General features: G+C 55.3%; 1 protein-coding gene across 1 annotated transcript in view; it reads right to left on the bottom strand.

Annotated features, from left to right (window-relative positions):
• Nucleotides 1-21,716, bottom strand: part of CACNA1C (calcium voltage-gated channel subunit alpha1 C) — a 457,740-nt gene that overhangs the window by 11,762 nt on the left and 424,262 nt on the right. Inside the window, exons 31-39 of the mRNA XM_079938602.1 lie at nucleotides 17,982-18,110; nucleotides 16,707-16,772; nucleotides 15,987-16,078; nucleotides 8,722-8,887; nucleotides 8,035-8,162; nucleotides 7,301-7,397; nucleotides 6,890-6,992; nucleotides 2,414-2,515; nucleotides 239-366 (exon numbers count right to left, since the gene is read on the bottom strand). Of these exons, the coding sequence (XP_079794728.1) occupies nucleotides 239-366; nucleotides 2,414-2,515; nucleotides 6,890-6,992; nucleotides 7,301-7,397; nucleotides 8,035-8,162; nucleotides 8,722-8,887; nucleotides 15,987-16,078; nucleotides 16,707-16,772; nucleotides 17,982-18,110 (1,011 nt within the window). The remainder of the gene's footprint in view (nucleotides 1-238; nucleotides 367-2,413; nucleotides 2,516-6,889; nucleotides 6,993-7,300; nucleotides 7,398-8,034; nucleotides 8,163-8,721; nucleotides 8,888-15,986; nucleotides 16,079-16,706; nucleotides 16,773-17,981; nucleotides 18,111-21,716) is intronic.

Below are 21,716 nucleotides of genomic sequence, written 5' to 3'. Positions count from 1 at the left end.
AGGGCATGAAGGCATGTTGGGAGGGGCTGTTTCAGGGGTGTCAGCAGACCCCCCGGCCAACTCCCCGAGCTCTGCGGGCTGCGAGGCCACAGGAGGGGAGGGTCACCCCTGCAGCATCCCCCTTGGGGAAGCCTCAGGACCCTCAGGAAGGGACCCGCCTCCAGCCAGCCCGTGAGAGCCCCGGACCTGGCAGAGGCGAAAGGAGGGTGCCAGGCCCCCGGGGGGCGAGGGCCCTCACCTGCAGGGACAGGGCGTTCCTCTGGGGGGGCTTGCCCACCAGGCCCTGCTCTTTGCGCTTCTTGAATTTCCGGAAATACTCTTGGATCAGGAAAGTAGCGTAAAACTTGCCCACCGTGACCTCATCATCTGAGAGCAAAGGGAGGACAGGGTGAACAGGGCGTGAACAGGGGGGCTGGCCAGGCGTCAGGAACCTTTTGTCAGCGTCCACGCCTTCTTAAGTTTTCTCAATTAAATTTTTTGGAAGAGGCTCTCCATGCACGTGGTTCAAAAAGACAAAAATATACAAAAAGGTGTGTGTACAGTGAAGAGTCTCTCTCCCCACCTCCTATCAGATAAGCTTTCTCTTTTGTTTCTTATTTTCCCAGAGATTCTTTATGCAAATGCTTCCTGCAAATAAGCAAATATATTCCTACCCTCTCTTTTTTTCACAGAAAAAGTAGCCTATTGTCAAACTTATTTCCCACCTTGCATTTTTTACTTAACTGACCTTGTTGATTAACTCTTTTAAGATTCTGAAGCTCCGGGTGCCCACTGATAATCGCCCAGTCCCCTAAGGGCTAGCGTTCTGCTTAAGGGTTGGTGGGAGGGGTTGGTGGGAGGGGCGCAGGCCCCCCATCTCGGTCGGGGCTTTCTAACCCCGCGGCTGGGCTGCTCCCCAAGTGACACAAGACAGAATCAGCCTCCGTCTTGGGGACGAGGTGGGTGGTGAGAAGCGAGTGGGGCCCCGAGGGGAGCAGTTCCTGCCCCACGAGGAGCCCCCCTGCCCCATCTTCTGGTTCTTGGGGGAAGATGGGGCGGAAGGCCTGGAGAAGGCTGCTGGGTTGCATCTGGGGGCTGTGATGGCTCCCCTGCTCCTAGCTGTCTCGTGAGAGTAGCCAGACCCACAGCTGCTTGCCTTCCGTCCGGACGGCAGGGGCCCCAGCCCCAAGTGGAGGGGATGCCTGAGCCCTGTCTGCCTGAATCGGGGAAGACTGGCTCTGGTGGGAAGGGTGGCCCCCTTGGACCTGGGTCCTGAATCCACAGGGCTCTCACCACCAGCCTGGGGTCAGCTACTCAGCAGCTGAGAACCAGCTCCTAGAGCAGGCGTCACAGAACCGTGATGAGGATTAAGGGACGTGGTGCGTGTGACGCCAGGCCGCGTGGCGCCCATCCCCAGGCCTGCCTTCCTTTCGGGGGTGGGTCTCGTCAGGGGCAGCACCCCCTCTTAAGGAGTGTTTTGGGAACGTATGGGACTTTCTCAATGTCACTGCGATTGTCACCATGCTTTGGGGATGCTGCTGGCGTGAACGACGTGGCTCTGGACGTGTCCCGAAAAGCACGGTGAATACTACCTTGGCACCCTGCCAAGGCCATGCCAGCCGTCTGTGGGGGGACCTCCCGCTGTAACCACCTGAGCTAAGACCCTCACTCGGCTCCACGTGGGACCTGCACGGCTGTGATATTCCAGTTTCCCAGGAATATACCTGCTGTTTAAGTGGATGGAAGACCACTTTGTTTTGTTTCAAGCTGAGTAAGAAGGGTGCACATTTCAGAAAACTGTGTCCCTGACGGCATCGCTCCGTGAATGTGGTCCCCACGGGGCTGGACCGCGATCAGTCTGCACTTACTCCACGTGCATGCCCAGAGCTGTCTGTACTTATTTAAAGATAGCCCATAAGCCCGTACTTACTTCAAAAAGACAAACGCAAAACGTCAACGATGTCAACACTGTTTGTTTCCTTTAAACACAAACTTATTCATAACAGTGGATGCAGACGAGCCTTGGTCAGTTAACTAGAAATTCGGGCCCCTGAGCTGTCCCTGAGTATTTATTTATTGAAAAACATTTGATGTTAACATATTTCACATTAAAGTGTTGTACCCATACTTTGGCAACTGTATACGGAGGACAGTTGACAGAGTCGACAAACACTGCCCCGGGAGGAACAGGAAGGGGCGTCCCGGGGGGCTCCTTCTCCAGGACCCCATCATTCCTAGAGCACCCAGCCCGGCAGGTTATGGGGAAAGCTCCGCTTTGCAGAGTTTCCTTGAAGTTCTGCCAAACCTCCAGGCATCGGGGGGCCTAGCTCGGCCTCCTCTGTGACCTCAGGCTTGGACCAGGCTCCAGCCCGAAAGGGCAGGCCTCCCGCAGCCTGGACTCAGGACTCGCATAGCCCGGGGTGGGGTGGCTCACCTCCCGCAGGCGGAACCACCTGGTCCAGCAGCTTCATGCTGGTCCGCTTCCAGATCTTCTTGATGATGGCCCGCAGCTCCTCGTTGGCCTGTTCCAGGTTCCCTGTGGGGAGGGAGACGCAAGGCCGACTGACCAGCTGCCCCTGGGGGCCTCCCGTGGGCTGGTCCTGCTGTGGGAGTGGTGGCCACGGCCCGTGGGCTCTGCCTGCAATGGCTCTGGCCCGTCAGCCCCATCATCCTCCCCCCGGGGCTCCCGCTGTCCGCCTCCGTCCCCTCTTGGCCTCTCTCCCCTTCCTCCCTGCCTGCTGCTTGGTCGCCAGGGCAACCCTGCACCCACTCTGTGTCCCTCCTTCTCCTTGAGGGGGCCCCTGAGGCCCGTGAGACTGCTGGAGCTGGATCGAGCTGGACGGCCACAGGGGCTCCCCCTGGGCCGCCAGGGAAATGTGGGCGACTGGAAGGAAGTGTGGTCCCTCCGCAGACCCACGTGGAGCGTCCACGCTCGGGGGTCTCTGTGTCAAAGCCCTTTGCTGAGTCTCCTGCTGGGAGAAGGTGGCGAAACCTTGGCGTGGAAGCAGAAACCAGAAGACGGGGGTCCCGAGGTTGGGGGCTTCTCTGGGTCTCCTTTCTCCACTGGCAAAACAGGCTTAATTAGGTGCCTCTCTGTGCGCCTCTGGGATACTGGCCTTACAGCCCTGGGAGAGGAAAGCTGAGACCCGCAGCCGTAAGAGAGGACCGGGGGGCTGGGTCTAACACACCCCCAGCTCTCTCCCGCCACCACCAGGCACGCGCCCTGCATGGCCCCTGGAACCGTGAACTCGGGGCCTTACCCTGTGGTCGGGTTATGTTATACGGCGCATGTGCCGTAGGATGGGGAAGCCGTCCAGTGGGGCCTGAGCTAATCCCAGCAGTGGATTAGCTCTTCACAAGGAGAGGGTCCTTAGGGGCAAACTCCCAGTTATAAAATAAATATGTCCTGAGGATGTAAAGTACAGCATGACAGCGTGGGGACTACAGCTAACAATACTGTACTGTACGTGTGCAAGTTGCTAAGAGAGTAGATCTTAAAGGTTCTCATCACAAGAAAAAAATTGTGACTGTGAGGTGACAGGTGTTAACCAGACTTGTGGCGAGCATTTTGCAATAAATACAAATACGGGATCACTATGTTGTTCGTCTGAAACAAATGTAACGTCACATGTTAGTTATGACTCAAAAAATCACACAAAGCAAAAAACAACAAACAAAAGTAATTCATGACGGGGGCCAAAGACAAGAGAGTCCTCTGTGGCTGGGAGCAGGGCAGGCGCAGGGCTGCGGGCGGGGCTCGGGGGCCTCGGGGGCACAGCCGAGAGCTGGTCCTGCACCTGCAGCGAGTGAGTCTGCTGACAGCCTGAGCAAGTCGGAAGTGGACTCTTCCCCGAGCCCCGGGAAGAGGACACGTCCGGGCCAACAGTCTGGTTTTGGCCTGGAGGCCCCATGGTTGGACTCCAGACCTTCAGAGTGGGAGGTGCTGTGTGGGTGGTGACACGGCAGCGGGCGAGCACAGTGGGCTCAGAGGCCGGCGCCGGGGAGGTGGCCGGCGGGTCCCGACACGTGTAGCGGGAGCCCTGATTGACACGATGCTCAGATACACTCGTCTTCCGCGGCGGGCTCAACGGTGCCCCCATGTTCACACCCACCTGGAACCTTAGGCGGCCTGTAGGTAGAAATCTTCGCAGGTGTATTAGCTGAGATGAGGGCGTGCTCATTGGGGGAGGGGACGACATTCATCCAATGTGACTGGTGTCCTCATAAGAGGAGGGGATGCAGAGAGACACTCAGAGAAGACAGCGGGGGGCGGGCGGAGACGGAATCAGGGAGCGGAGAAACCCAGCTAGGTGCCTAGGGGGCCCAGCACTGCCCGCACTGCCAGCAGCCGGGACAGGCCGGGAGGGGCCCCGTCCGCGCCCCCAGAGGGACCCACCCTGCTGACCACTGGCGCCTCGCCTTCGGACTTCTGGCCTGACTGTGAGAGAATGAATTTCCGTTTATTGAAGCCCCCAGTTTGTGATAATTTGTTACGACAGACCTGCGCAATGACACATCTTCCAAAAGGGTCTGTCACTCTTCTCCAAGCCTTAATTCATTCTCACCGTGAGCTATGTAACCTCGAACTTCATAACCCTTGCTTCATGTCTTCTAAGTGTTTCAGGACAGCTTCCTTCCGTACCCTGGGTTGATGGGGCCTGGGACATTGCTGGTTCTCTCGAGCAGGCGCTAATTTCTCTCCAAATACCCCAGCTCACAGTCTGCAGGGTGAGGACCGCGTGGCACTTAGTCTCCTGGATTTAGACGCTTTCTCCAGTTTCTTTGTAGTTGCTTCTAAGAACTCACCTTTGCCTCCCGGACTTAAGGGTTTAACACGTTGGTTGCAGGCGGGGAGGGTGCCTGTCTCTGGTGAAGGTTTGCCTCGAGTTGATGTTGTGGGCCCTTTGGGAACTATTCCTTTTTTTCTTTTCTTTTTTTCTTTGGCCGTGCTGCGTGGTATGCGGGATCTTAGTTCCCCAACCAGGGATCGAACCTGTGCCCCCTGCAGTGGAAGTGCGGAGCCTTAACCACTGGACCGCCAGGGAAGTTGCCCTTTTTTCAGTTTTAAATTGTATTTTATGGTGGTAAGAACACGGAACGTGAGATCTACCATCCAGCAGGACTTAACGCGAAAATGCAGAATTCTGAGCTACAGGGGCGGTTGTCCCTCAGCAGACAATGTCTGTGTTTGGAGTTTCCTTTGATTCTTGGCTTGACTGGTCCCCGCGCGGCTGGCTTCTCCCCTGGTCTCGGGACAGTGTTTTCTCAGGATGGGCTGTGCGTGTCCGGCTCTAAGGTTGAAGAGTCTTTGTCTGGGACTTGGTTTGCTCTGATGAGCATCTTGACGGTGCTGAGTCCTGGCTCCAACGTCAGCGCTTCTCGTTCCTCCACGGGATGAAGAGTCGTCTCCTCACTTTACATCAAAACTTAAGGACCACAACACGTTCCTTCCAGGAGTCTTTCTAGCTTCCCTCCTTGAAAAAGAAAACCTTCCCTCCTGGAAGGAACCATAACCACAGTCATTGTGGAAAGTTTGGAAAAGTAAAGGAAGAAGGTAAAGGAAGTGAAGAGAAGCGTCTGATTCCACCGCTCACGACAATCGAGGCTAACGTGGTAGCGAACTTCCCTCCAGGCTTCCCCCTGGTCACACACACGCCTACACAGAGTGTGTGTTCCATCCGTTTGGGCAGATATAGGCCCGTTTACCCCTGTTTCAGGTTGAGTTACGGCCTTGGCTACCGAGAGTGTGTTCTTCAGCCTTAGCTTCTTCTTAGTTCAGCAGCAGAACTTGAACTTCTACAATTTTTTTAAAGATTAGCTCATTATTTTGACAGGCACCTTGCTGGACCTGTTCTTTTCCTACATCTAGGATGTTTCTGTTATTTTCTGAAAGGATTTAGCTGAGAGAAGGCACCTCCTGGCTTGTCCACTGAACTGAATGCCACACGTCCCCCCACCTTTCTCATTTTACAAACGAAGAAACTGAGGCAGAGAGAGACTCGCTGACCATCACATGATATCAGGGTCCAGTCCCCTGTTGCCCCGCCCAGGGCTCCAGCCTCCTGAGGCTCTGAGATCCAAACGTCAGAAGGGGGAGGCGACACTGCCGGTCCCACCTGAGTTTTCTCTAATTACTGTGCCGGTGGGTTCCAGACTTTGCTCACGTGAATCCCCCGCGGCTGGTGCAGGATGCGCGTTCCGAGTTCGGGGCTGGGGCTGGGACTCAGCGTCTCAAACAAGCCCCAACTCCGCGAATCGCAGGAGGAGGCTGGGAGCTTTGGGGAAGCAGCTGCCTCTCGTCAGATGCACCTGCAGCCTTTGCAGCTGTGAGGACAGCGGGTCATCGAAGCCAAGCTGCTGGCCACAGGTCCCTGTCGTACAACCTGGAAGACGGTCCCTCCCGCCAGGCAACACGGGGGAGCACGGCCCCCCCCGAGGGAGCCCCGTATGAGGAGCACGGGGGCTCTGACCCCCACCTGCCGGCTGGCTGAGCACGTGCCTGCAGGTGGGCGAGGGCCGACCTCAGCCCCAGTCACCACGTCCGCTCTGACCCCTTCCCGATCGACACAGGAGTTTAACTTGCAAGGACAGTTGAACACTTGAGACCCACTTGCAGCCAGTGAAATCCCACTGTGATGGGGCTCAGCCCCGCTTCAGGTAACACTCATCTCCTGCTCTCTGAACTACACCCAAGGACCCTGAGGTGTCACCCAGGATGAGCTCTAAAAACTACAGGCAAGGAGGCCGTTCAAGGAGCAAAGGGCACACGAGCAGACCTGGCACCGCTAGTACCCCAGAGGTGACAGTTATTGCCAGGCTGAGGCTCTGACACCCCGCAGGAGCCGAGCTGGGCTCCGGCTGGTCCACTAGGTCTCCCGGTGGCTCTCCCGGGGCCCCCGGATGACCTTACCTTCCGTTTTGATCCTCAGGGCCGTCCGGACCAGGGCAAACAGGGTGGCGTTGAACATGACCGTCCCGTCGCTGTTCAGGGGCATGTTCATGGAGACCAGGCGCTGGTGGGGGAGCAGAGCTGGTCATCACAGCAGCCGGTTCCTGAAGGACCCTCCCGCAGAACCCCCGAGGCAGGAGGATGCCGAAGGGGGGGGCCTCGAAATGCGTGTGCGTGTGTCACGCGTGTTCCCTTCGGAGTCTGAGAACGCACTGTGGGAAGGACCCCTAACGCCTACTCTGGCTCTGGCTCCTTTCTTCAGGCTCATAAAATACTGTCCTCATCCCCGTAGAGGCTTGACATCCTGACCGAGGTCACAGAGGCATCTTCCCTCCCATGTCGTGTCTCCCACGAGCCCAGCTCATCTCTTACTTTGCAGGCCACGCGGTGAGGGCACAGCTTCCCAAAGCCCAGGGGGGGCTGAATCCTCCGGAGCAGGGTCACCACATCCAGGTGCTTGATGCGACCCCTAGAAGAGGAGGAACGGGGGGAAGGTCAGTGCGGCGGTCTCGGCCAGTAGCCCAGGACTCAAGCACTCAGGGCGGGGGATCCCCCTGCAGAAGGAACTCTCCACGGCTGGACCCGAGCGATGAAGCTGGTGCTGAGCTGCAGAACTGCACGGCAAAACTCCAAAACCAGTATATACACGTGTTTAGGATTTTAAGGAGCAATTTTCCATCAGTGCTATATTCACGGTGGAAGGGATTTTAGTAGGCAACGAAATTCTCAATATTACTCCTGCTTCAGTGAACCAACCGTCTGACCAAACGGTATTTCCAGTGTCAGCCAAACGTGGTGGCTGGACTGATGGGCCTACGGCAGAAAGGCAGGCAGGATCTGCCTGGCCCCGGACATCCTGACTCGAGTCCCTGCTGGTTACTCCGACACCAGGCCCTCCTGTCCTGTTCAGCTGAGAACAGCAGGCGTGTTCTTGACTCAGCCAAAGCCCTCCTGTCGCTGGCCCTGACCCTCGACCCCTGTGGCCCGTGCAGGTCAGTGTTTGCTGGGGATCCACCCCGTGCTAACCCGTCTTGACCCGCTCCCACAGGTGCGGTCACGCAACCCCCTTGCGGCTTTGGGGGTCGGGCTCCCCTCTGGGGACTTACTTGGCTTCAGGATCATACTCCGCCCAGATTCGCTTGAATTCGTCCAGGTGGTGGGGACCCAGAATGGACCAGTCCCTTGTCAGGTAGTCAAAGTTGTCCATGATGACAGCTACGAAGAGGTTGATGATCTGTGGAGAACGGAGAGCGCGGGGAGATGCCCTCGGAGGCCCTTCCAGCACGCGCGGTTAGCAGGCCACGCGCGGCAGAAGCCAGTGTTTCTGAAGACGCCCAGGTGGCACCACTGAAAACACCGGCCCCCGGAACGCGGCTCTCTTGGATGAGGACCTGACCCAGCTCCCCTTGGGTTTGTGCAGGTGAACCCCCGCTGTGGGCTGGCAGCTTCCCTCACACCCAGCTGGCAGGCGGGGCTGCCAGGGACGGGGGTGACTGTCCACCACCCTCCCCTTGCTCCTTGTCAAAGTGCCAGAAATGTTTAAGCGGCCTCCTGTCCTGGGGACGACGCCACCACCACAAGGGCTGAGAACGGACGAGAAGGATGCTGGCTGAGCTCACTCTGGGCCAGCTCCGCCCCCTCCCTCCAGTGCGGCTGGGCCGTCCCAGGGACACAGCCCTCTAGGCCGGCCTCCCCGATGGGGCACCCCCGAGCGTGAGCTGCAGAGACGCAGGGCGCGGCTGGCCCGGGACTGCGCGTTGGTCACCCGAGGCCGCGGGTCCCGCCCGGCTCACCAGAAAGGCGCAGAGCATGTAGAAGCTGATGAAGTAGAAGACGGCGAAGCTGCTGCCGCAGGGCGCCTCCCCCTCGGCGCTGCTGCCCGGCTCCGACTCGGGCGCGCACTTCTTGCCCGGCATGCAGGCCAGCATGATGTCCTGCCACGCCTCCCCGGTGGCGCACCTGGTGAGAGACCACGCCCCAGAGCGGCTCACAAGGCCCCTCCCTCTCCTCCCTGGCGGGGGAACCGCTGAACTGAGTCTGCGGTTCGTCAGCCCCCAGTGCTGACACATCCACTACATAGGAAAACATACAGCATCGCTCTGAAGGTCCGAAAACTTTCTGTGAAAGATAACAAGCTGTACCTTTTCTGCAAAGTCCCTCCTTTTGCAATCCATGTTCAATTTTGAGTTTTAGCCATTTGGATGCATTTTAGCTCTGGTTCATTCATCCTTTGCGGCAGATCCTCTATGAGTATACCATTAAAAAGCCCCACCGCCCTGTTAAGGCTTTTCCTTTCTTTGCTGTCTTGCCATCACGAAGGAGCCTGCAGTCACCCCACAGGGCCGTCAGACGCCTGCTTCGGGGTGGAGTTGCCGGTGGACGGCAGGTGTGTCCTCACCGTACTGAGTGCTGCTTGTTCCCCCACTGGCGCTCCTGGCGTCACTGCCCTACAGACTCAGCAGCTCTTTCCTCAGCTTTACTGAGGCAGAATCGACAAGTAACACTGCAAGCTAGAGCGTAGATCATGACGATTTGATTGATGTGCACATTGTGAAAGGATTCTTCCCACCTAATTAACACATCCATCCCCTCACAGATTTAAAAAAATTTTTTCTTTTCTTTTCTTTGGCGAGAACATTTAAATTCTACTGTCTTAGCAAGTTTCAGTGATACGATCAGTGTCATCAACTATGGTCACCATGTTATAGGTTAGACCTCAGACCTCATCCACCTTATGGCTGACAGTTTGTGCCCCTGTAACCAGTCCCTCCCCATCCCATGCCCCCCCCCCACCACTTTTCTATTCTGAATTTAGACTAGTCCACTCTTGGTATTAGTGAATTTTAAAAAATGTTGCTCGGACTTCCCTAGTGGCGCAGTGGTTAAGAATCCGCCTACCAATGCAGGGGACATGGGTTAGAGCCCTGCTCCGGGAATATCCCACATGCCGCGGAGCAACTAAGCCCATGCGCCACAACTACTGAGCCTGCGCTCTAGAGCCCACGAGCCACAACTACTGAGTCCGTGTGCCACAACTATTGAAGCCCGCGCGCCTAGAGCCCGTGCTCTGCAACAAGAGAAGGCACCGCAGTGAGGAGCCCGTGCACCGCAACGAAGAGTAGCCCCCGCTCGCTGCAACTAGAGAAAGCTCGCGCGCAGCGACAAAGACCCAACGCGGCCAAAAATAAATAAATAAATAAGGTTGCTCATATGATGGGTGTAAAGTGATAACTCACTGTTGTTTTAATTTGGTTTTAAAATGATGAATAGGCTGAGAAATTCTATTTCATCTGCTGAATCTCAGGTTCATGTTTTTGCCCGTCTGTCTCATGGGCTATTTGTCTTCTTGCTCATTTGTGGGGCCTTCAAGCTTTCTTTCTATTAATCCTCTGTCAGTTACACACACTGCAAGCAGCGTCTCCAGTCTGTGGCTCGTTTCCAGCTTTGCTGATGGTGTATTGTGATGAATCCAAGCTTTACATTTTAATGTGGTCAAATCATAATTTTTCTTCTGTTCTGTGCTTTTCACAACTTGTCTAAAAATCCTTCCCTATTCTAGGCCATAAAAATATTCTCCAATATGTTCTAAAAGGCCCAAGTTTTGTTTTTCATAATCATAATAACCCATTAATATGGAATTTATATGGGGCTCCATACGAGGTAGAAATACGCTGTTATCTTTTTCTGTCTAGATAACCAACTTTCTTAATACAATTTATTGAATAGTTCACCTTTACCTACATATGTGAAATAGCTCTTGACATAAATCACATTTCCGTACGTGTATGAGTCTTGTGCCAGCCTCTTCGTTCTGTTCTATAGGTTTATTCATCTGTCTTGACTTCAATGTACCACGCTGTCTTCATCACTCCAGGTTTGCGGCAAGTCTTGATCTCACACAGAGAGTCAGTGCTTCCAGCCTGCTGTCCTGCAAAGCTGTCCTGGCTTTTCCCTTTCCTTTTCCTTTTCGATTCCACAGACACATTAGAATCAGCTTGTTGAGTTCTATGAATAATCCCACTGAGACTCTTACTGGAATTGCATCAACATATAGATTAACTAGAGGAATTTGACATCTTTTTGCTATTAAGTCTCCTAACCATGAACCCGATCCAACTCACCATTTATTTAGGACTTCTAAAATGTCTTTTAATAAAAGTTTATAATTTCCCTACATACATCTTTCGTTAGGTTTTTTTCTAGGTAGTTTACTTAAAATAAACAAATAAAATGTTGCTATTATGAATGGTACCTTTAAAAAGTTATATTTTCTGTTTGCAACAGATGTGGAGAGAATACTATTGACTTTATATATAGAAGATCTGCTGAACTCTCTTATTATTCTGTGGTTTCTCTTGTATAGTCACATAGCAATCGGCTTTTTAAAAGATGTTTTATTTACATATTTTCTTTTTAAAATTGTGGTAAAATACACACAACATAAAATTGACCGTCTTAACCATTTTTAGTGTACAGTTCGGTGGCATTAAACACACCCACGGTGCTGTCCTACCGTCACCACCGTCCATCTCCAGAACTCTTTTCATCTCGTAAAACTGAAAATCTATGCCTCTTAGACAGTAACTCTCCTCCCCTCCCCCCCACGCCTGGCACCCACCATTATACTTTGTGTCTATGATTTTGACTAAGTACCTCATGTGAGTGGAATCACACAGAAAACTTGTCGTGTTATGACTTCTTTCACTGAGCGTAATGGCCTCAGTTTCATCCATGTTGAAGCAGGTGTCGGAATTTCCTTCCTTTTTAAGGCTGAATAATGTTCCACTGTGGTATAACCATGTTTTCCTTTTCCATTCTTTTGATGGACCTACAGTTGATTCCATGCTCTAGCTATTGTGAATAATGCTGCCATGAACAGAAGTGTACAAATATTTCTTTGAGACCCTGCTTTCGATTCTTTTAGGTATATACACACACAACTGGAATTGCTGGATCATATGGTACTTTTAATCTATTGTTAATATTTTGAGGAACCGTCATACAGTTTTCAACAGTGGCTGTTACCATTTTCCGTTCTTACACGTAATGCACAAAGCTTCCAATTTCTCCACATCTCATCAGCGCTTGCTTTTCTGACAGCAGCCCTCCTGATGGGTGTGGGGTGCTAGCCCATTGTGGTTTGGGTTTGTATTTCCCTGATGATTAGTGATTTTGAACACTTTTTCCTGTGTTCATTGGCCATTCACTTATCTTTTTTTGAGGAACGTCAAGTCCTTTGCCCATTTTTAAACTGGATTGTTTATTTTCTTGTTGTTGAGTTTGGCAATCAATTTTTTTGGCATTTAATTTTTTCTTCTTCTCCAATTCTTACCCTTTGGTTTATTTTTCTCGTCTTATTGCATTGGATAAAACTTGCAGTATCATGCTGAAAAGTGATAGCTTATGAGCTCATTTATTATATTTATGGATCAGCTGTTACCTGTTACGGACTGAATGTATGAGTCCCCTCAGAATTTGTATGTTGTGGCCCCAAACCTCAGTGCATTGGCAGGCACTTAAGTTTAGATCAGGTCATGGGGCTGGGGACTCATGATGAGATTAGCATCTTTATAAGAACAGGAAGGGAGACTGGCGCTCTCCTCTCTCTCCACCAAGCGGGGACACGGTGATAGGCCGCCATCTGCAGGCCAGGAAGAGGCTCCCACCAGGAACAGAATCATGAAACCTTGATTTTGGACTTCCAGCCTCCAGAAATGTGAGAAAGAAATGTCTGCTGTTTGAGCCACTCCATTTATGGTGTTACAGTAGGCTGCCCACACTAGTACATTATCAGTACATGAAAGTGATTGTTTTCCTCTGTTAATTGTCACCTTCCTGGTCCTTTTAATTGTTATAAAGGCTTTTGAGTTGCTTTGCTTGGGTTTTCTAGTCGGATTAGCCTGTTCTCTGTAACCAAAATAGTTATGTCTACATATTTTTATATCTCTAGTTCTTACTTTCTTCTCTTTCTTATTGGTATCAGCCATATGTTAGTCTTACAGAAAGAGGTTTCCTACCCATTTTTACTCCTGGAAAGTTTATGTAACATAGGAATGATTTATTCTTTGATATTTTGGCAAATAGCAAACATAAATATATTGGATCTAGCCTTTTAGAGGACTAAAATTTTGACCACCTTTTCAATTTCTGTTGTGGTTAATTAAAAAAATATTCTTCTCCAGACAATTTTTGTTATTTCTCTTTTCCTATATAAAAGCATCTAGTTCGTCTAGATACTCAAATATATCGGCATTCATTTGTTCATAATATTCTCATCATTCTAAAAATCACTCCACATCTATAATTATGTTGCTTTTCTTATTCCTGCTGTTGCATCTTTTTAAAAAAATTGAATTTGATGAAAGTTTGTCTATTTATTGGTCTTTTCAAAGAATCAGTTTTAGGGTTTATTGATGAATGTTTTTGTTTTATATTTTATTAATTTCTGCTTTTATTTTAATAAATGCATTCCTTCACACTTTGGGGTTATTTTCCTACTTTTTCCATTTATTGTTTACTTGCTGTAAATTAAAAAAAAAAGTTAATTTTGGCTCTGAATGGTCCTTTGGCTTACTGGTGCATCTCATAAATTTAAGATAGAGCGTGGGACTTCCCTGGTGGTCCAGTGGTAAAACATCCTCCTTGCAATGCAGGGCACATGGGTTCGATCCCTGGTCAGGGAACTAAGATCCCACATGCCGCAGGGCAACTAAGCCCGTGCGCCACAACTACTGAGCTCGCGCGCCTCAACTAGAGCCCGCGTGCCACAAACTACAGAGCCCACGTGCTCTGGAACCCGTGTCACAACTACAGAGCCCGCGCACCCTGGAGCCTGCACGCCACAACTAGAGAAGAGAAACCTGCACGCCACAACTAGAGAGAAGCCTGTGTGCCACAACGAAAGACCCCGCGTGCCGCAACTAAGACTCAAGGCAGCCAAAAATAAATAAATAAAAAATAAATAAATCTTAAATAAATAAATAAATAAACCAAACAATCTCAGGCCCAGGCGAGGCGGTCTCATTAAAAAAAAAAAAAGGAAGATACAGTGTGTTCACATTCTCATTTCTGAGTAGTTTGTAGCCTCAGCTGCGAGTTATTTAGAAGAGTGGCTCGAAACATTTAAGTGAACAGATCTTGGAGGGACTACTGGTTTTCTGGCTAATTCCTAATTTTTTATGCCCGTGCACCACAACGAAGAGTCGCCCCCACTCGTCGAAGCTGGAGAAAGCCCGCATGCAGCAGCGAAGACCCAGTGCAGCCAAACATAAATAAATATTTTAACAATTGTACATTTTCTGAGTTCTCTCTTTAATTAAATTTAATTAATTCTCTCGTTAATTTGTTCTGATTAATAATGACTTCTCCTCCTCCCCCCGCTCCTTTCTAATTTGACAGATGTGCCAGGTTCTATAATCTCTCTAAAGACACAAATGATGCTTATTTTCAGATATTTTTCATCTCCCTATGCTTTTCCTCCTGATGTGTTCATTCATCTGTTAGGTGAGTGTGGTGACTTCTTTTTTGACATTGGTTTTCCCCCAGTACTTTGGGGTGACTGTTACTGCTCTTTGTGATCGAGAGTCCAGTACACAACTCTGTGGATCAAGTTCTCGTTGCAGGAGCATCTCTGGGGACCATGGAAGACAAGACAAGACGTGCTGCCAGGTGGGGTGGACAGGTAGCTTCTCTTAAAGGGTGGGTTCCCTTGGGGCCCTGCTCTACTTCTTAGACCCCAAAGCCCAGGCTGCGGTGGCAGGGCTCTGTTTTCAGCTTGTGGGCATCAGCAAACGCTCTCCAAACGCGGGCCACCAGCTGTCCTGGTGCCTGGCCCCTGTGGACCCTGAGCTTGGGGAGGCCCTGGCCGCTCTGGCTCCTTCACAGGCTCACCTGCTTTGGGATGTGTTTTCCTCCGAACCTGGTCCTTTGTCCATTGAATCCCATCTGCTTGCCTCCGCTGAAGACTTCCTCAGCACTGCTGGCTCAAAATGGCACTCTTTCTTGGCTTTTATCCTTCCTTATTCTTTCACAAACTATCTCCTGCCGTCAAGGACTTTAGGAAAGGCGAGGGGAGACCCATGTGCCCTGGCTCACGTGTGTCCAAATCCCATATTTAAATGTGGCTCAGGCGTAAACGTTGCTGTGAGGCTGTGGTTTATGATGGCCCCGTGTTCTCACGGCTACCACCTGAGGGAGGGTGACGTCGGACTGATACTTAAGGGGACTGCCATGCTGACTGAACACATTTTGAGCAATAACGGTTCGTGGGCTCGGGTGTGGGGAAAGGATTCCACAGAGCACAGTGAAGGGGGGTTATCTGATGGGGAGGGTCCCTGGATCTTCGGAAAGAACCCCAGGGGCCGGTAAGGGCTCAGTGCGTCTCCCAGCACCTTAGCACGGAGAGCACAGGTGCTGGAATGGACTCTAGGCATCACCAGGGACTGAGTAAACAGTTCTCATCACCACCAGCCCTGGACCAGGTGGGGGTCCCGGAGCCCAGGTTGTGATGAGCTGGATGGTGAGAAGAGCCAGGGGAGGGGCAGCCCAGGGGGTCACTGGGATCCAGAGGAGGAAGGACACGGGGCTGCCGCACGGACTCCTTCCCTCGGGGTCGGGCGGGACACACCCCGTCCCCAGCTGTACCTGTGGCCGCGGCCTCCCCAGAGGGTGAAGGCTGGCGCCGCTCATCCGAGGGGGGAACTAAGTGCTGTGGACGGAACCACTGAGACAGACAGTGGCACCCACTCCGGCAGCTGGGCTTGTCTGAGGAGGAAACTGAGGCTCGGAGGCATCTGCTGTCTCACTCAAGGTCACTCGAGGTCACATAGCGAGTGTGCTGCAGGCCTGGCTCAGCTTCCACCAGGGTGCTCTTGGAGTTCGATTCTGACCCCCTACTGGCTTCCAGGGTCAGCGGCAGGGGCCGTGTCCAGTGGTTATGAACAACAGTGAGAGGAAGGCTTCCCGGTCCCCCAGCCCCAGCTCTCGTGGTGCGCCCAGGCCAGGGCCGCGCCGGGCAGGCGTCCCGTGTGCACCTGTCCGCACCTGTGTGCACGCTCACCTGAAGAGCAGCAGCACGGCCTGGGGGAAGGTCTGGAAGTTGTTGTTCCTGTTGATCTCTGTCGTGTCATTCAGGGCGATTTTCCCGAACACCTGGCAGGGGGAGAGGACGGGGTCCGTGAGCTGTGGACAGAGGGGTCCTGGTTCCCACCCATCGTTCAACGGTCTCTTCAGGGGTCACAGTTCACCCTGGATGGGCTGGCCCATAAGGTGAACAGAGTCCCCTCTGTGACCTGGAAGGCCTCGCGGGGGCAGGTACCTGCTGCCCTGTCCAGCCCCTGATCCCAGGACCCCACTCCGGACAAGCATCGAAGAAAAGTGCCCTCGGCCCTCGGGACGGGCCCTGGGCCCAGCGGGAGCGGGGCTGAGAGGGGGTGGAGGCTGAGACCCCGACCCTGCGTCTGTGCGGGGACAAGGCTCGCTGGCCTTCCTCTTTCTTTTTCCTTTTCTTTTGGCTGCAGATTCTTGAGACGAGTTTTCTTTCCTCTTTAAAAAATACTTTATTGAGGAATAATTAACAAATAGGCCCTTTGCATAACTTGGGTGAGTTTTTCCCTAGAGAGAGTGGAACCTGGGCCAGGGGCAACGGGGAGAGAGGGTCTGAGAGCTGTGCACCCCCAGGACACCGCGGGGGTGGGGGGAGAGGTCCAATTCCGGTGACCTTTCCAGCCTCAGAAGGAGGGGCGGGTGTCAGGGGATGCGGGCTGGGGGCCGGGCGTACCTGCATCCCGATGACGGCGTAGATAAAGAACAGCATCACGATCAGGAGGGCGACGTAGGGCAGGGCCTGGCGGGGGCACAGACGCCGTGAGGTCGGCGGGGCGCCGGCGGCTGGGCCCCTCCCAAGGCGGCGTCTCCTCCGTCGCCAGCTGCTGCCTGGCTTGGGGGGCACTTCCAGGAGCCCCGCAGACGTTCTGGGCACTAAATGGGAGGAGCCTGAGCCTGGTGCCGACCCCTCCCCTCACCTGGTGTCAAGCACCTGAGACCTGGGGAGGTCCGCCCAGAAAGGTGGGCTCTGAGCTCGGGCCTTGGCATGACGCTCCCTCGGTACAAACAATCTAGAAAGAGCAAAACACCCTCCCGCCACCCACCTGTCCTCGTGCAGCCGGAGGGCCGTGGGGGACACCCAGCAGCCCCTCCCCCCCCACAGCCGTAAGCTATTTCGCCAGGTGTAGGAAAGGCAGGAGAAGGGGCACTAGACAAAAGCGAGACCCTGGGCTCACGCCCGTTTGCGCCACTGTAGCTGTGGGAGCTGGGCTGGGCTTAACCTCCCTGAGCCTCAGGGTCCTCATCTGAAAAATGGGGAGAAAAGCAACGACCTCGGGGGGTTTGGGGCCTGGCTGATTTAAGGCTCGCAAGATGCTTGGGCAGGGCCTGGCCCGCGGCCGGCCGGCCTCTGCGCTTTACTCTCTCGGTGTGCTCGCCGCCTCCTCCCCGTGAGGGGGCCTCGCGGCTCACGGGGTGGATGGAGCCCGCACACCACCAGGTGGCACCGCGGGACCACGGGCCATCCGGCCTGGTGGGCGCTCGGGCTCCACCTTCAGTGGCGCCCAGGAAATGTCGGGGGTGGGTGAGCACGTGGGCCCGGTACAGTCACCCAGGGCTGAGGCCGGGGCCACCGTCATTCTGCTTTCACAGAAGGAAACGAGTGCTCGGGGCAGAGAACTGGCCCCGCGGTGGGCAGCCCTGGGTCCACACGGGGCACACCAGGGTCCCGGGGGGTCCGGCTAAGTCCCTAAGCAGGTGCGGGCAGCAGACCCTGCTGAACCACGGCCGGGACGAGGGTGCCAGCCCCGGGCTGACAACACCCGAGTTGGGAGGGGTCATCGGGCCACCTCTGCCCATGGCTTTCAAACCTCTTCCACCCCCAAAACCCCTCTGTGCAGTCAATTCTCGGGGCAAATCCACAAAAGAGAGAAGAAAACAGCACGCTCGCAGCCTCCCCTCAGCTGGGAGCATCGTCCCAGGTGGGTACTGGGAGGGGGCCGGGGGGTACCTGGAAGGACTTGATGAACGTCCACAGCAGCGTCCGGATGCCCTCCCCACGGCTCAGCAGCTTGACCAGACGCATGACCCGGAAGAGGCGGAAGAAGGTGATGGAGATGCGGGAGTTCTCCTCCGCGTTCTGGGGCCGTTAACACAGCAGTTAACACGCAGGCGGGCGGCGGGGGCCGGCTGCACTCGACTCTCCCGGCGCCCACGGGTAGGCCCAGCCCCAGGCCTCTGCGGCGCCCGGCCGTGCCCAGGCCCCGAGCCTCTGCCCCAGCATCCCTGGTCTTAAGCCCCCCCCGGGGCGGGGGCGGCAGGTGATTCCCTAGAAATTCCATCTGCTCTGAAATCTAGGCCGAGAGCCGCCTTGGTGCCCCTGCTGCCCTCCTGCTTGGCTCAGCTGAGGGTCCGGCGTCCCGAGCGGCACCAGCGCTCTGGAGGTCCTGGGGGGCGGGGGCTGCCCAGCCTCAGCACTCGGTGTGCCACCTCCCCCCACGGCTGTGGATGGGCCCGGGCCACAGCCCCTGCTGCCCCTCCGCTCCCTTCTGCCCTGGGCCCGCCGGCTGCGCAGGTCTGGGAGGGGTGGAGGCCCAGGCAGTGGAGCGTGAGCCCTGGACGGGTCTCCCTGCCGTGAGAGGACCGAGGGGTCCTGCTCGGGGCGGGTGGGCTCCCCAGGGGTGTCCTGGAGCGGGCCCGGGGCTGCTGGGCCTGGGGGAGCCTGGGGCCGGCGCATGCCTGGCCGGGGGTCGGGGGCCGGACACGCAGCCCCGTCACCCTCTCCTCCAGATCTGGGAACAGTCAGCACAAAATGACCCCCGACCCCCCTCCTGCCCACACCGGCCAGAGAGCTGGGTGGTGCCCGGGAGCTGGCCGGTTCCCCAGAGCCAGTGCAGCCCCCAGCCCCGTGGGCACCGGGAGAGAACGGACCTTCGGGCTTCCTGTTACGGCTCCTGCTTCAGGCCCCCTGCTTGGAGGCGCCTCCAGCCGGGTAGTTGCTGGGCCCCACGTGGGCCCCGATTCTAAACTCCCGCTCCTCTGGCTTCATTTCTGACCATCTCCAGGTCAGATCTGGCCTGGCCACGCCTACGAAAATCCCACCAGCGCCCGAGCTCTCGCGGCTCCTGGTTCTGACCCTGTGACCGGGGCTCCAGGGGCCGCTCCCCTCACCCTGATCAGAGCAGGAGCCCCCTGAGGGGGCCGGGTTTTACACGCGCCGGCACACCCTGCTCCTCCCGGGGCGGGCTGCGTCTATCCTTCTTCTGAGCCAGAGCTGGTCCCCTGGGGCGGGCTGGTGGCTGGGGGCCGCAGGGGCTGGGGTGGCCCCGGCAGCAGGCCGTCTGGCCCCCGGGCGCTACCTGTCTGCATTTTGAAGTCTTTGATGCCCTTCATCTCTGCATTTCTGTCACCCGTGCACCTACGTGAAATTCTACTTTCTCTCCTTCAAAGGAGGTGGTGCTTCCCCAGAGGAAGGGCAGAGGAGGCTCAGGGCCTTGGAACTCGGCCGTCAGCCCCACTGTGCTCCGGAAGGGAGCCAGAAGAGAGCGCCAGCTTACACGGAACTCAGCTGGGCACCGAGAGTCTGGGAGGCTGGCGCCGCAGAGGCATCTGCATCTGACTCGTTAAAAAGCAAGACGCAAGCCTCCAGTCTGAGCTCGTCCTGGGTCCAGACGCCGCAGGCGCCTTACGCTCCACTGACCGGTGACACACGGGCAGCACGTCCGGGCTCAGCCCTTCCGGCTATGGTCGTGGGCTTCATCAGGAAACATCCCCACCGATCTTGCCTCTGTTTGCTGACCTCTGGGGTTCGGGGAATCAACCCATTCACCGGCCCTCCTAAAAACCCATGCTTGGCCCACGTTTGAAGTCTGTGACAGCAGCCTCTTGGAGACAGCTGTTCCAAGGAGACTTCAAGGTCACACCGGTCGGCCTCTCTATCACTTTAGCCAAAGATTCCTAGAGCAGAAGCGGTTCCCACCAGACGGTCTGCTGCAGTGAAGCGGCCGTGGCCTAGTTTTCATGCCCCTCACAGGTAACACTGTTGGGGTGATAGGAAATCCAACCACCCTCTGGGTAATGAACCCAGCTTCACCGCTTACTGGGGCCTTGACTCAGAGCTGGAGGACGGCCTGGTGACTAGGAGGACCTCCCCGTCTCTGGCTATGTCACCTCTCCTTCCTCTTTCCCAGAGGCCTCGCCGTGGCGCTCGTGGGCGCCCCGTGCAAACCCCACGACAGGTTCAGGGTGGGGCCGTCAGCCAGCGGAGTCCTCAGGACGTTTAACAGGAAATGGCCCTCGGGTCCGATCCTCTCCCCGTGGCTCATTAGACAGTCAAGGTCATGGTGAACCGCCACCCACAGGAAAGCTCTAGGATGGAGACGTCGCCCACGGCACTCGGCAGCTACAGACCAGGCAGGCAAGGCGCACGGCAGACACGGGCAGCATGCATCGGGGGCTGGCTTCCGAGATGCGGGGGGTCGGGTGGGGGAGGTGGGTGCGTTAGAGGGGGTCACAGAAGCTGACAGCGTGGTTTGGAGGTTCGGTCTTACCATAAAGGGAGAGCATTGGGTATGTTCAGCTGGCTTTAAAGAAAGGCAGACAGAGATGAGCTGTAATGAGTCTCCGAAAAAGACGCCGGCGTTCTAGGTCTTGGTAACACAGGAGCAACGCAGTGGCAGGAGAGGGCGACAGCGCCAAGGGGAGGGTACACGGCACAGGCCTGGCAGCGTCCGGGCGCCGCCAGAGTGGGCTCCCACCCAGCGAGGACTCTGGGTGTTCTCCTGCCCGGAACCATCTCTGGCTACAAATTAACTACTAATTCACACCTGTTATCACGGAGTGTTCCGGAGTTTGAGGATGGAGGTTTTGTTTGTTCTGAATCAGCTGTGTGTCCTAAGGTAGCCTCCAGGGGCTGACCCTGCACTCGCTTACCCAGCACTGCCCGCTGAAGGCGAGAGACCTTGCCTGTGCCCAAGGCTGCGCTTTGCCCACGTGTATTTGAGCAAAGGGGCCCAGGGGCAGTGGCCCCCCAGGTCCAGGGGAAGACTGAGGTTCAGTTACCCCCTCAAGCTGAGGCTCAGGGAGAAGGGCCTGCTGGCTCCGGATCTCCGGGTGTGGACCCTGGACACCGGCCTGAGATAAACGAGCGTGGATCTGTTTATTCAATTTGAAAGCCCTGCACACAATTTAGGACATTATTGTTAACACCCCGAGAAGCTGTTCTCAGGGGTCTGACTCTGGGCCCATTAGGGGGCAGGGGCCGAGGGGCCCGGCCTCAGGGACGCATCCCACAGCAGCCCCGAGCTGCATCCGGGAAGGTGCCCTGCCCTGCAGCCCCGCACACAGAGCACAGCCGGGACTGGTCCCCGCCGCCTGGGCTGCCAACTGCTTCTAGAAGGCCACGACTTCACTCTCACCCTCCACTTTCAGAGGGTTGCTCCTGTGTTTCTGTTTTCAAGGTATAAACAAGGAGAACATGTAACGGGGTTTTTCAAGGACGGAAACGTGCACGAGCAGACGTTTGCTCGCAGACTGAAAAGTACTTCTCTGGTAACAGGTTTCTCAGCAAACTCCTTTCGTTCCCATTGCAAGTTGGGACGTGTCCTTTTCGGGGAGTGGGGGAGACACGGGGTGAGGGAAAGGAGGAGAAGGGACAGGACGCCTCTCTGGTTGTTTATGAACAGTCTAGATCTGTCTCTGCTTCACGACGGGCTGCAGCTGCCAGGTCCACCCACGTGCCTGGACG

This window comes from Stenella coeruleoalba (genome assembly GCF_951394435.1).
Source record: "Stenella coeruleoalba genome assembly, chromosome: 11".
NCBI classification, from domain to species: domain Eukaryota; kingdom Metazoa; phylum Chordata; class Mammalia; order Artiodactyla; family Delphinidae; genus Stenella; species Stenella coeruleoalba.
Note: the sequence above shows the minus strand (reverse complement) of the source record. Positions and strands in the feature narration are given on the sequence as shown.